Source organism: Xenopus laevis, chromosome 5L, assembly GCF_017654675.1.
Source record: "Xenopus laevis strain J_2021 chromosome 5L, Xenopus_laevis_v10.1, whole genome shotgun sequence".
Lineage (NCBI taxonomy): Eukaryota > Metazoa > Chordata > Amphibia > Anura > Pipidae > Xenopus > Xenopus laevis.
This window is the reverse complement of record NC_054379.1, coordinates 80,326,584-80,342,511: the sequence shown is the minus strand read 5'-3', so window position 1 is coordinate 80,342,511 and position 15,928 is coordinate 80,326,584. Positions and strand designations below refer to the sequence as shown.

The 15,928-nt window shown below is 40.0% G+C and overlaps 1 protein-coding gene across 1 annotated transcript in view; it reads right to left on the bottom strand.

The window, feature by feature from the left end:
* rev3l.L (REV3 like, DNA directed polymerase zeta catalytic subunit L homeolog) overlaps nucleotides 1–15,928 on the bottom strand; it is a 105,794-nt gene that overhangs the window by 60,346 nt on the left and 29,520 nt on the right. The window contains 2 exon segments of the mRNA NM_001170448.1: nucleotides 2,586–2,660; nucleotides 3,570–3,762. Of these exon segments, the coding sequence (NP_001163919.1) occupies nucleotides 2,586–2,660; nucleotides 3,570–3,762 (268 nt within the window).

The window sequence follows — 15,928 nt, the reverse complement described above, 5'->3', positions numbered from 1 at the left end:
AAGTACGCATAGAGGTCTCTATATTTAAGATTGGAGGTAATGTTACAATTGGTAAAAAGCAAGCCAGTCCTGTAAAAAAAGGCAGGAGGATGAATTTGTATTATTAGAATCAAATTGGGAGCAGGATCAGTAAACATTACTGGTATACATGCCGGAGACCTCTAGTGACCAAACAGAGGTAAAACCATAAACTCAAACATTTCTCCAAGGCATGTTAGTAAGTAAAAAAATATACTTTATTTACATCAATAGTTAAAAAACATGAAAAGTATCCCCTCTAACGCTTCATCCAGAGTGACCGCCGAGTGGCTATAGATAGCGCTGAAGCTCTGCTAACTGCCTGTGTTGCGTCTAAGGCCGCCTCGCAAATATATTCATTTGCGTCTTTGATTTGCGTCGCCAGCTGCGAAAGTTCTTGTCTTGGCACTCCCGAGAGAATTGCCTGAACAAGGGATTCAGACCATGTTTGTACTGCCCTGCTAACCCATGCTGTAGCCAGGATAGGGCGAAGGGCCGTGCCTGAGGCTGAGAAAAGGGAACATAGTAACCCGTCCATTTTCTTGTCCATCTGGTCCTTAAAGGACGAGGCATCTGGTACTGGAAGAGCTGTGTTTCTGGATAAGCGCGAAACTGGAGCATCCACTGAAGGAGGAGAAGACCATTTCTCTGTGGTATCTGCAGAAAATGGATAGAGTTTGAGGAATCTGCGGTTTGGTTGGAAACGACTTTCCAGCTTGTTCCACTCCTGTTGGATTATTTGCTCAAGTTGTGCATGAGAAGGGAAAGTAGGTGCAGATCTACTACGTCTTTTAAACAGTATCTTAGACTTATCTGTACTGGTCTCTGGTTCCTGTATGTTAAGAGTCTCCAGAACTGAAGTGATTAAATCATCTATCGCTTCAGCAGAGAATTTTGAAGGTTCCTCATCTAACATGTCAGAACTGCAAGATAACTCCCCCTCTGATAGACCAAGGGTCTCCTCCCTGCCTGGTACAGGTGAGGAATCTCTGGAACAAATGTCACTCTCTTCGTCCGAAGACGAGGGTGCTCTACGTTTTGATCCCCTATGTCTGGGTTTATCTAGTCTTGACAGGATTTTATCCAAAGATGATGCTAATTTTGGTATGCCAGTAGCTAACTGGGCTGCCCAATCAGGAATTACTGTCTGGATTGGATTAGGTACATCTGTGACAGTCACAGTAGGTGTCTGAGGATTTTGTTCTGTTTGAATAGGAGCAGGGCCTGGGAGTTCTTTCTCAGGCTCAGCTGTTTTACACTTAGAGCAACTAGGCTCTTTTTGCCCTGAGGGGAGCTTTTTGCGGCACTTGGCACATGCAAGGTATTTTACCGCGGCTGTCTTCCCCCTGGAAAAAAATGGCCTCACTGTTTTCCTCAGACATGGTTGGTAAGGAAAAGCCTAATAGGAGTAAAGGTCGCTCTGATAGAGCCAGGGGGAAAGTCAGGGAAGGAGGCTAGTATTTCTAGTCGCCGTGTCCTGTAGTTGCACAGTTCCCTGCTCGTGCTGCGCTGTTCAGTAAGCGACTGTTCCCCTGAAGAGAATGCGCCGTTCCGGTTGGTAGTTTCGCGCCAGTGCGCATCACGTGGTGTGCGGCGGAAGAAACCCGGAAGCGCTATAGTAATCCGCTAGTATGCGTATGTGCGCTGTTCCTCTCCGTGCGCTAGAAGGAGAGGACGCGCATATTAAACAAGAGGCCCCCAGAACATGCGGCTATGCTCCCCTATCCGTTAGTGGGATAAACCGGTCGTCTTTGCCCGCTGTCCTCTCCTTGTTTGTCGCATCCTAGCGATGCTATGAGGAGAAGGGCGACGGTCCGCTCCCCCCTCCAGTCATAGGGGGGAGGGAAGAAGGCTCTTACTGTTATAAGACACCTGGGACTAGGGTATACTTACCCTCCCCCAGGGTCCCGAAGCCTTCTGTGTCCTGGCCAGTTCACTCCTCCTGCACAATGAGAGAAGGTGATAAGAAAAACTGGATGGAAGTAGCTGTGCAGCAATTACCCCAGAGACACTTCCCACGATGGGAGAAATATGCCAAGGCATCCTACACAGTGTAGGTGACTGGTATAACTCCTTGTACAATAGAATAAAAATAAAAGTTTCTTGACATCTCCTGACCTCCTGAGGACACAACAAAAAACTGGAGTAGGCTCCGCCTGCTGGGGGGTATAGCCAGCGGAGGAGGAGCTAATTTTTCAGTTGTTGTGTCCTACCTCCTAACGGCATCAGCTATACCCCCATGGTTCCCCTGTGTCCCCCAAGCATACACTAGAGAAATAAAGAAGTGTAGGGGAAACAGTTTTATTACTATAGAATTAGCATTTTTGCATAACCAACTACAGTTAGTAAAAGGCATCTCTGTGATTGTAACACTCTAACCTATATCTTCTTACAAGTTTGACAAAAGTGAAATACAAGAAGAGTGAAAGAAATAAATGTGATCTGAAATTCTATTTAAGTATTAATAATTACAAATCGAAATATGTTTGGGTTATAAAATAGTAACAGTTTCCCAAATATGAAATTTGCATGAGTAACCTTTAGTTAATTGGTTTGAGTATACTTACCGTTTCACCATTGCTGGATTGTAGAGATAGATCTTCATAAACTGTATTTCTTTTTCATGATAACCATAGAATGGCCTGTAATAGGAAGTACAAAAAATATAACATGATTATAAAGCCACAGTATTTATAATTATGATTATAAAGCCACATATTAATAATAAAATTTTTTTTAAAAACTGTATAAATCGGGCCAAAAAAAAAAAAAAAATACACACACACACAAATATATCTTTTTATTTTTTTAAATTGGGAATTGCCAAGCTGAATAATAAGTGGCCTCAGTACATTGCAAAGTTTTTAGCCCACTATATTGTTCAAGAAGCATTGCCTTTTAGAATAAGGGATGTGTGCTTGTTTGTGCTTACAAGAGGCATGGAATAAATAGTTCAGACATGTTACAGGTAAGCTTTTGAGCCAGTGCCAGCATTTAAACTAGCAAAATTTATTAAAACCTGCTTTCTATATATTTACAGAGATGCACATGAAATTTTGGTCAAACAAGTTACAAAACTCAGGTAACTTAGCTTTTAGGCAACATTAGTAATAAGTGGAAATAAGATGATAAAACAAGATGATAGCATTCTTTCCAACATTCCCATTACAAAATCATGTGTCTTGCCTCTCTGTTATTCAACCCGAATCATATTCCAATCATTACCTTTACACCAAGACTGATCTGCGCAAACTCTGCTACTGTTCTAACTGGCTAACCCTGTACATGGCCGGAGATTGGGGGATATCTAAGTGTGTGTATCCAAACATAAGGGGGAGTGAAGGAACAAAGGACTTAAATACTGGAAACAACTTTTGATTACAGGTAGCAAATCCAAACTGAGCACGGTAGCAATTATGTTGGCTACAGGACATGACAGAGAAATGAGAAATCTATCAAAAGATTGGGTAGGCAGTGAACAATGAAAGAAGTGAAAGAAAAAATGGAAAAAAAATTAAAAGGCAAAGCTAATGAGCCACATGTATACTTACACTCCAGAAACGACTGTAATCTTAAATACATGTTGGGAACTGGCTGCAGGGTTGCCTAAAGCCACATTAAGTGCTCTGTCAATGCTGAAAGCTATCTGACGAAGGTAACGTTCAGGATCCTGCTGTCCGTATCCATCATATGGAGTATACAGGTAAGGGAAAATACCATGAAGATGCAGGCAAGCCCTCTGACCTATCAATCAAATGGAGAAAAAACAGATCTGTGTTATATTTCTCTTTTGAAAAGATAATGAAACCAGAAATCAACCCTTTTTTTTACATCTATCATAACATTGTCTTTGCATGATTTTTATAATTCTGCCATTAATTAAAGTATTTGCCCAATGCTTTCCAATTAACTATCTGATCCCCCATGTTCAGCATCAGTAGTTCATTAGCATTGAAAACTGACAGGTTGAGAAAGGACAGTAGTGTTGGCAAAATAGTCAGGTTTAGGAATTTCAAGTAACAATTACACATATATCTGCAACAAAAGGTTTTTTTTTAAAGTTTTGTTCACCAGAAATAAAGACTTTCTATAATTTATTTGTGACCATTTTTAAAGTTTAACTTTTTCACCTGTTTTTCTTTCTTAAAGGAACAATTCAGTATAAAAATAAAAACTGGGTTATTAGATAGGCTGTGCAAAATAAAAAATGTTTGTAATATAGTTAGTTAGCCAAAAATGTAATATATAAAGGCTGGAGTGAACAGATGTCTAATAAAACAGCCAGAATCCAACTTCCTGCTTTTCAGCTCTCTTACTCTGAGCTAGTCAGCGACTTGAAGGGGGGCCACATGGTACATTTCTGTTCAGTGAGTTTGCAATTGATCCTCAGCATTCAGCTCAGATTCAAAAGCAACAGATATGACCCATGTGGCCCCCCCAAGTCTCTGATTAAGCTATGATTATGAGTATCGTAGCAAAGAACACATAAGGTTTGTTGTAGTAAAGTCTAATTTTTGTTTACTGGCCTGGTGTGGGTTTATTGTGAGTGCTACCCCATCCAGATTTAGGGTTGCCACCTGGCCAGTATTTTACCGGCCTAGCCGGTAAAACACCTGCCAAGGCCGGGGCCGGTATTACAAATTTACCGGCAATGTAGCTGCCGGTAAATTTGTAATATCCCTAACTAAAGCCCTTGGCCTGCCCCAATCTGCAGAAAATCTACCTTTTCTTCGGCGCCTGGCCAGTTGCACGCCGCCCCCTTTGACGTCTTGCCCCACCCCTTTGATGTCACATCCAATGCACGCCGCGACTCCGCCCCATTTGCAATCACTCCCCGCCCCCTTCCGTCGCCACATCCCACCTCTTTTTACTGCCCCCAGCACCAGCCGGTGCAAATTTTATTGAAAGGTGGCAACCCTATCCAGATTCTGTAGAACTACTACATGTGCTGAAGGTCTAACGCCTAGGCACCACATCATTGTGTGCAAATGTCTACTTCTATGCAGTGCTGCATTGGCTATATCTTTATAAGTTTGAACTACTCCTAAAGACTAATGGGGTTATGTAATTAAAGGCACTAAGTTTACCCAGGGGCAGTAACCTATAGCAACCAATCAGCAGGTAGAATTTCCTGGTTACGTGTTTAAACGCAAACATCTTATTGGTTGCTACTGGTTACTGCTCCTGGGCAAACTTAGTGCCTTTTATTACATGTGGGGGTAAGTGCTGTAGTTCCATGAGAATCCAGAACAGTAAATAAGTAATCACCTAAAGGACACAGTGCCAGTTCCAGCATTTTAACACATGCATGATTCCCAGCTGAGTGGGTGGCAAAATGTTCAAATGTGATTTTTAATAGACACAGTAATGTTCTGATTCACAATTCAGCCCACCCAAGCTCCACACCCTTTTTGTTGTATTGCCAACTTGTAATTTTCAGTACTCTGAGAAATGCCCAAGCAAGTCCCCTTCCCTCGCCCTTTTCACTGACTGTGTGGAGCAGTGAAACAGACCTTTCTGCCGTGCTGTCTCTTGTTGTACTTCTCATAATAATCAGCTCTCTGCTGGCAGGCTGCAAACAGCAGACCGTTTATAATTGATGCTCACTCTGCAATCCACTGATCATGTCTGCTGTCTGCAGCCTGCCAGACTTGCCAGCAGAGAGCGGATTATTAGGAAAAATACAACAGGAGACAGCACGGCTGCAGAGAGGTCTGTTTCACTGCTCCGCACAGTCAGTGAAAAGGGCAGGGAAGGGGACTTGCACGGGCAGTAATCAGTTGACTCCCAGACAGTAGATCAGGAGCGGTCCACTTAGCAAGAAACAGAGCGGCCCCTCGGGCAATTGCCCGTATGGGCACATTGTCAGTCCGGGCCTGAAGTAGAGTCCTGACTGACTTGTTATACATCAAATCACTCCAGCCTTTATACATTACATTTTTGGCTAACTAACTATATTAGAAACATTTTTTTATTTTGCACAGCCTATCTATTTACACAGTTTTTATTTTTATACTGAACAATTCCTTTAATGAGCTCTGTGAACTGTTCTAAATGATACATTAGTTGATACATTTTATATTAAATGGATAAATGTCTTATCATTGGTCCTATTCAGCAGAATCCCCGAGTTTCGTTAAAGGGGAATTCCACAAAAACATAACTTAAGCTTTTTGAAAAGTAAACATAATTTCAAGCAACTTTGCAATATAAATCAATTAATTATCATGATTAATCATGATTTGTAATGGTTTGGAACAGTTCCCTAAGCCTAGCCCCCTGCTCTCCTTCTGATCTGTCGGACTACTTTGCTGAGCTGGCTGACTATTGTTACTTTGTATCAGCAGCCAGCTATCCTCAGCCTGTATCCTCCAAAACCCACAATTCCCTGCATACATGATTTCAATAAGAAACAGAACATTATAGTGCAATGCATTGTGGGTTATGTAGTTCCTGCATGCTGTCTGTAAGCTGTGGATAAGTTGTTACAATTTGTAACATCAGTGTTTTAGTCCCTCCTTCTCTGCCAGGATTTCAAATGATTCAGAAAGAGAAGAACTGTTAAACAGCTGGATTTCAGCATATAAAACGGCATTTATACATACTTTTTGAAGTAACAGGTAACTGTGAGGGTATATTATGGGTTTGTGTGTTATGTGGGCCTCTTCATCAAATTTTGTTTTGGAAGCCGAGTTCCCGTTTAAAGGCAGCTGTTATAATTGATACGATACTTGCTAATATTCTACATATGTTGCTGAGAAATGTATCAACTAATGTAGCAAATTGTAACAGAATCTGAACCTTGTTTACTGAGCTGCCAGCAGCCAGACTGAAACACCAAACAGAAACTTTAAACTTCAATCCTGGAAAACTGTCAAAAATAAAACATGGAAAGTAAATGAAACAAGTCTTTATTTCTGGTTAACAATTTGAACTGAAAAAAGGTGTTTGGAAGGTGAACAACCCCTTTAATTACAGGTTAAATTACAAGATGCTATACAGTAGCGATGTGCGGGTCGGGGTTTCCCTGACCCTAACCCGCCCTGCTAATACCCGCGCCCGCCTGCACCCGCTTCCGGGGGTCCTTTTATAGACTCGCCCCACCGATGACGTCACAATGACGTCACAAAAGAGGGGCGGCGTGAGCAGACGCGACACTATAAAATCGGAACCCGGAAGACGGATGCCGGCATTTGAAGGTGACGGGCGGAGAGAGCAGGAGAAGAGCTCAACCCGCACCCGCCCGGAGTACTGCGAGGTCGACCCGAAACCCGCGGGTATCGGGACGGTCCGCACATCACTACTTTACAGGTATAACAGTTATCCAGGCATTATTTGCTTAAGTACTTGGATCAATATCCATTACTATGTGAAACATTGATACATTCAATGTAACAATAGAATGGTAAGCACAGTTCACAGTAGGTTGATAACTTTAGAAGCAGTACACCTATAAAACTACATTGCCAGATAAGGCATACTGTATATTGCTTTGTATGTATCACTTTATGGTGTTTTAGCTTAATTCAACATGAATGTGCTGCACCTAGAATAAAATCAAGTGCATGGCATATTGTGCTCCCACACATCTTATTGTTTCAGTTTTCAATGAGAAAATCCAGAATATAGGCATGCCTTTTCTGGTTCTAAGATAATTACTGACGTGAAAACAATTGCTAAAATCAGAACATGTATGTTATAAGGATTCAGTAGCAATATATTTGCTATCCTCAATCATGAATGGCAGGGGACCTTTTTACCCATAAAGTGGATCACCGTACCAGAGGCCACCCCTTTAGACTAGAAGAAAAGAACTTTCATTTGAAGCAACGTAGGGGGTTCTTCACAGTCAGGGCAGTGAGGTTGTGGAATGCACTGCCGGGTGATGTTGTGATGACTGATTCTGCTTTTAAGAGTTTGGATGATTTCTTGGACAGACATAATATCAAAGGCTATTGTTATACTAAACTCTATAGTTAGTATAGATATGGGTATATAGAATTTACATGTAAAAAGTATAGAGGGGTGTGTGTATGGATGCTGGGTTTTCATTTGGAGGGGTTGAACTTGATGGACTTTGTCTTTTTTCAACCCAATTTAACTATGTAACTATGCACAAGTTAGGGTGCGATGCCTACATTGCTCCACCTGCCCATCCCTGCTGAATATATATATATATATATATATATATATATATATATATATATATATATATATATATATATATATATATACACACATACACACACAGTACTCCTAGGCAACCCAGGTCTCCGTCATCTGAGACCTGTCATCAGGTCCGGACTGAGAATTAGGCCCTGGCATTTCAGGTACACAGAGGCCCAAACAGCCCCCACCAGCCCACTAAATACTGACTTTCTATGGCACCTTATAGCAGCCCCTCTGGCATTTGCCAGAACCCACAGATTGCCAGTCCGGGCCTGCCTGTCACAATCCTTAAAGAGGCAAAGGCAATTTGCACACTGCCTTAGTGGTTGTATACAACCCATACAACTCAAAAAGATGGAACCCACACAATCACATCTTGTATAGCACAAGTTGTGTCCATATTGAATTTGTTCAGAAAACAGAAGACAATTAGCCACCATTTAAAATATAATTTGCACAAATAATATATGACCAGGTTTACTAACTAATAGCTATATTGCATTTAAGATGTGCCCCCTAAAAGCTTGTGTTCATTTCAATCTGCTTATTTAAATATGGTGCAATAGGACACATATAAAACACAACTAACACAGGGGTGCAAATATAAGCCATACATTACATTTTCAATAGTCCATCATTAAAGAAGGCCCTAAAAATACGGTGGAACTTCAACTTTACATTGTCTGATTTTTAAGCTTTTCCCCATTGTAACCTGTTTATGTGGTCCCACCAAAATATAATTCATAATGTATTTCCCTGATTTCACATTTTCCTGGATTTGACGCCATTTTTTCCTGGTCCCCTGAAAAAGGTAAACTGGGGGTTTTACTGTAGAATGGATTACTGAACAAAAAAGCTGAAAGAAATTCAAGTACTTTTATATATGCTTTGACTTTTTTTAGATATGTATCTACTATTACTAGTCACACAGCTTACACAACAAAAAATGGTTGATTATGTCCATGGGTCACAAAATTAATTCTGAGAAATAAACAAATACCGATACAAATCTATGCTCCCCCACACCCAACAGCTCTTTCCTTTCCTCATCAAACTCTTGTATTGAGAACATACACATACGTGATCAATGGACAGGTTTATTTTATTTAATGAACATAACAGTCAGTGGGTGAATATGGATTCCCACCACTTCTTTTTTAATAGTGTGAAACTATTAACTACTATATTTTGGATTCTGAACCTCCAAATTTAATATAATGATCATATGAAGATTTACCACTGTCTGAATGCTGCTGGTACAAAATCACAAATTTATTGGAAACACCAGATCAAGATCTATACATAGTTATAAGGGCAATGTTTCCCTCAGTCCAACAATAAACTATAGCCAATGCACCACAAGCTTTTACAGGCTTAGCTTTTGCGGTATCAGCAATCCTTATATATAACAAACCATTAAAGAAATCCGTGCAGCATTGATACTATGAAACAATTCAGCCATGTGCAGTAAACAGTAAAAGGCAAATGCCCAGGGGATAAAGATCAGCTCTACTAAACCACAGCAGCAGTTCCTTTATATAGTACTACTCCCATATGAAATTGTAGCTGTCTAGTCACAAGCTCTCTAAAGATTTAAATAATCGAGGTGTGGTACAAACAATTTTTAAGAACCATTTCTGTTCTGCATTATTCTACAGTGACGGCAAATAAAAACAACAAACACAAACTCAACGCAATTGGGAAATTACAGATTATTCATACATATACAGTAGTTACATAGTAAATTAAGTTGAAAAAAAAAAACCACATGTACATCAAGTTCAACCTTTTATATCTTTATAAAATCTGCCTAATTGCTAGCTGATCCAGAGGAAGGAAAACAAAAACACCCATCTGAAACCTCCCCAATTTGCCTCAGAGGAGCAAAAAAATTCCTTCCTGACTCCAAGATGGCAATTGGAGCAGTCCCTGGATCACATCGGTACTATCAGTTACTCTGAATATCACTGTATTTCCTAACTTGCTAAAAAGCCAGTCAACCTCTTAAAACAAATGTATCTGTACTCATCTAACATATCAGTACAAATCCACAACGTCACTGTTCTCACTGTAAAAAAAACTCTTTCCAAATATGCAGTTTCTACTTGCAGATTCTATAACCAAGTCTAATATCTACAAGGACTCCAGGGTCCTTCTCTATTGTGGGTTTGCATAACACAGTCCCATGAAAGGTATAAGTGGCTTGCATATGTTTAAAACCCAGGTACAAAAACTTACATTTATCAACACTAAAACTCATCTGCCCCTTAACCACCCTGTAAAACCCAATTAAGAACCCTAATCTATGTAGAGTATGTACTATAACCAACCACCCTCTGTACACTATCCTTTAGTCCATGCCCAATCTATGTACAAACATTACTAAGATCAGCAGCCATTAATTTAGAAAGCAGTCATGTGGTACTGTACCAAATGCATTGACAAAATACAAACTTTGTATGTGATTGCTTAAAAAAACCTTAAATTGTCAACTGCTGCCTTGATTTAGCTGAGCCATCTGTGCCTTTATCAAGTGGGTCATGCAAATCTGACTCCTCTATTTTGTATACACTGAAGAGAAAGAGATATGGCACATTTTCCCTCTTTATAACCACATTATTTCCATTATTTAATGGAGCTACATTTTCAACTGTTCAATCTCCTGCAACACTCTAGCCATTCTCTCCCCCAAAGCTGCTGCACCTCATCATCACGGAGGTACACACCCATGCCTGGCCAGAGTCTGTAGCTGAATTACCCTAATTCTCCACCAAACCCTCCTCCATACACCAATTTTTCTTTTGCTCCTTGCCACAGATTACCCTATCCACCTTTCTAATAATTGGATCCCCTATAACTATGACATGCATTTCCTTGCTAGCAATCCTCCCCCCTACCATATCAGCTATTTCAGAGCTGTCCTCCCCAGCATCTTCAGCCAAATATGTTGCTTTGGACAAGCTGTTACCCTCCCATCCCTTACTTCCTCTCTTAACTGTGACAAACCTCTTATTAGCCTCCACTGTCCACTTCACTAGCCCCTGCTAGTGGTTGCTCTACAAGTTGCCTATCCCCCCCCCCCCCGTTTGCAGCCCCACTCAATGCTGCTAGTTGCTCCTTAGATTCTGCAAGTCCAATTCCAAGAGGAAAACCAATTCTCCATGGAACTGTTGCTCGAAGAACATGAACTCATCCTGACACCATGTGCACACTGCATACTCCCAATTCCTATGTAGTTTCAACTGCCTTTTGGTTTCTAACACTTGATAAACACTTAGACCATGTGCAACACTCACTTAGCAGCTCCCTAAATTGCAATGCAGTGTGACATTTATATAATGCTCTCAGAACAAATAAAGGACCAAGTTACCAATTCTCTTATGTGTAGAGCGCAAGTTGGTGCCAAAACTCACATCTCACCTGCAGAGTAAATGTAAGTAACTACCAATTGTTAAGTGATCCAGCCCCTCATGACATCACAGGTTCAGAATGAATGTAAGTTTAAGTGTTGAGCCAGTTGTTTAAGTGTTCAACCTCATGTTACTCGTCCATATTAGTCACCCATGGATACAACTGTAATTATACTCAGAAGTAAGAAAACAATTAATCCATTATAGATAAAGAGACTATTCCACACAAACAACAGAGGAAGAAGAAATAGCAGAGATAAGCAAATGAGCATATAACAGCTGGGTTTTCTGTGACCAACAGATCTATTATGCATCCTGTATTAGATAAGAGGGATCCAATTATTGCCTTCCATCTCCCTATTTTGCATTTTCTCATGCAGGGATGCCATTAGTAATCATGGGGGCCCCATACTATTTAGTAAGCAGCACCTGCCTTCATCCCTAGGCAGACAGCTAACCATGACTGCAGCTATAGTTCTATCACAGTCACAGCTGCATGTATAGAAATCATTGATACAAATAATTTAAATACCAGAAACACATGTAGAACTATAAAGAAAAAAGTAATGGAAACAACACTACTTTTAAAAAATTTTATACATACTTGTGATACATATTCTGCTTTATAGTTTCTTGCCAATTCCTCACATTCAGATTCAGTGCAGAGAACAGCACTAGAAATCAACATAAAATGGGCAGGCCATCACACTGTAATCTAAACTGCCAAGAAACATATCACATTGGAAAGGGAACAAATTATCACAGCATAAAGCTTATTAACCATTGACTTCTAATGATAAGTAGCTATCAGTGTCTGAACAGACAGGTTACAAGTAAAACCTCAGCGGTGAAGGGGTTCATTTGTTTTCATTTCTTGATTTTTTTTCTTTTAACTTAGGGAAGGAAGCAAACCAGAATACTAAATGCATAGAACAATATCCAAATAAGGGCACAAAAAATAGTAGGAATGCAAATAATTTATGTTTTTTTATCGAATTGATGGTTTGCTTTAGCTACAGTTTTGGAAGAGAATTTGATTGTTATGGAACAAAAGATTCTTGTTTTGTTATATCACCTCCACCATGCTGTGTTTCAGCTGAAAATGACTAGTTAGAATGCCATGTTTCCTAATACAAAAATGCAGGATAATTTAATCTAAACTCAGAAAAAAGGAGATATTATAAAATGTAAAGTTGTTAAAAGAAATTAAACGAGGCCTCTTAATTAGTGATGAAGGAGAAGCAATAAAGCTCAAGTGCACTGGCACTGAGACAGGCTTATTTACAAGCGCAAGTGTATTTTTAACTTTCTGCACAAGTCACCATGTATTTTTACTCACAATGCATCTTTTTTTCCAAAATTTCAGCATAATAGTGGCACAAGGTAGCGTTGCATTAAAATGAGCAATAGTATGTGCACTTCTACACAAACTAGATGCAATTTCTCTGAAAATCCTTTGTGTTGGAATGTCATACTTTCTGTCCCTTGCCATCAAAATGACAACTACATTTAGTGATGGAGACTGCTGTGTGATGCTGGAGCTACTAGCCGTAGCTGATCTCTACTACCTGCTGACCCAAACAAACCGAACAATAAAAAGGTGGTCATAAACATGCATGGTATCAGTCTGCTCAGCCCATGGGCGGATTGTAAAGTACACTATCTTTGTTTCTTGCAATAAGCTTTATTGACAGCATTATGTTATACTAAAAATAAAAATAATTACAGTATGATGCTCTCAAGTAGTAGGTGAATGGAACCATATGAATAGAAACATAAGCAAGTAATAAGTAAAAATAAAATTGTTAACCTCTCAGAGGCTAATTATTTCTTTACTGCCAAGGTCAGAAAGCCCCATTTGAAAGCTGGACACTGGCAAATAATTAAAATACTTAAAGACTTTAAAGAGTCTTAAAGACTATTCAATGTCCCACTTTATTTCTGCAATAAAAATAGATACTACAAATGCAATGGATTGGTTACTAAGATGTAACACTAATGACTTTCAATACTGAAAACAAAATCAAATCAACTAATAATTCAATTTGTAAGCTTAGTAAAACACTAAAGGTGGCCATACACGGATAGATCCGCTCGTTTGGCGATGTCGCCAAACGAGCGGATCTCCCTCCGATATGCCCACCTTGAGGTGGGCAATATCGGGCTGATCCGATCGTGGGCCCTAGGGCCCAACGATCGGATCCTAGCGTTCGCCAAACGGGCGGTCGGATCGCGGGACCGCATCAACGAACAGATGCGGCCGCGATCCGACGGGATTTTTAACCCCATCCGATCGAGATCTGGCCGACTTTCGGCCAGATCTCGATCGGGGAAGCCCGTCGGGGGCCCCCATACACGGGCCAATAAGCTGCCGACTTGGTCTGTCGGCAGCTTTTATCGGCCCGTGTATGGCCACCTTAAGGCATCAGTGGTGAGAACTGCACTGTGAGCCTTTCATCGTTTAACATACTTATTTGATTACATGGTCTATAAAAGTGTATGCTTTTCTTACTTCCATATTCCTGGCATGGAGAGATTGTACACAAATTCTCTGTCTCATGAGAAATGGGCTGCAGTTTCATTTGAAGAAATTCCAAGCAGCTGGCTCCCATGTTCTCTGCCATTAGCAAGACCATGACATAACGACGCCTTTCCTGTGCTCTGCATTCCTTTCTAGGTTTTTTTCCAGCTAGTATTAACTGCTGGTGCTTAAAATTACCTGTGTTTCATGGCCACAAGTTTCCTGTTCATACATAAAGTTAATTCAGGTACAGATTGTCTCCCATTATACAGCCTGAAATTATAAACATATTCCCTATTTATTACCAGTCACATTCCTCATGGAAACACAACTTTGTCACTTATACAGTATTTTATACAATATAAGGATATACTCATGTGTCCATATCATTTATAGCCAAGTTACAGAACTTGTTCAGTAGATGAGTTGCACTCAATGTCAAATGGAAATAAATGAATACAAAGTATCTTTGCACAATTTGTCCGGAAAGTGCTAAGTCTGCTGATAATGTATTGAGTACTTTTAGCAAGGAAAGAGGATAGAGAAGTTATTGGCATTCTTGCAGAAGCAAACGTTTGAATACTTCTTTACAGTTTGACAGTATATGGTTTGAATATCTTTATACACAAGAGTCACAAATAAGATGTAAACAATATACTTATAATTGGTGGTTAATGATCACAACTTGTTTAGTACAATAAACAACGTAGCCCCTTTTGTAAAATATAAGGCTACCTTCACATCAGAGTGCCATGACCTGTATAAAAGTACTCGGCTTTCTGCCTTGTGCCTTTTATGGACATGGAACACCATGTCGACTTATAATGCAGGTATGAGACCTGTTATCCAGAATGCTGGATGGTTTTCTGGATAAGTGGTCTTTCCATAATCTGGATTTCCATACCGAGTCTGCTAAAAAAATATTTAAATATAAATTAAACCCAATATGATGGGTTTGCCTCTATAAAGATTAATTATACCTCAGTTGGTATCAAATACAAGGTACTGTTTTCTGACCCGCAGTCTGGCCATCGGCTGGGCAGGTTTGGGGCGAAATTTAGCCAACCGTTGCGGGTTACGGTAGGGTGTGGGTCAGACTGGGAACATATACTCCTATACTGCTCCCGAACATTCCCTGAATTGAAACCAGAGGCTTGCACAGAAGTAGCATGAAGAGCAAGATAATGTGGATTCAGGTTCTACAATGGCAGCATTTTGTGGGTTAGAGTTGGGTGCAGGTTGAGGTTTTGCGGGTTAGGGTCAGATGCAGGTTGAGTTTTTCCTGACCCTCACACATCACTAGTATCAACTAATATTTCAATTTAGAACAGTTTACATACAGAGTCAGTGACTCCCTCCCAGAGCTTCTTCAGAAAGACATACAAAGGTGTAAAATTTACCTTTAAACTTCAGTATATTAAAAAATCTGTCAAAAATAGATAGTAATTGAAAAAAATCTTTATTTCTGGTGAACAATCCCTTTAAGGTCTGGACACAAACACTTAGACCTTAAGCCACCAAGCACCAAGCGGCTTTATCACTATTACAGTCTACCTTTTTCCACATTTTCCAGTTTGTTGCAATGTATGCGACTGCTTTGAGCAATCATACGCTTTAGGGGCTTATGTAATAAAAAGTAATTTTGCACAGGTGCAGTAACCCATAGCTACCAATCAAACAGAATTAGGTTTTCTTTAATTAGGCAAACATTTTTTTAGGTGTTGACTTGCCCTTTAATAATAAAGGTTTACATCTGTGAAGTTAGGGCTCATTTGCCACCTGTGCCATTTTTGGCTTGAGAAGAAGCTAG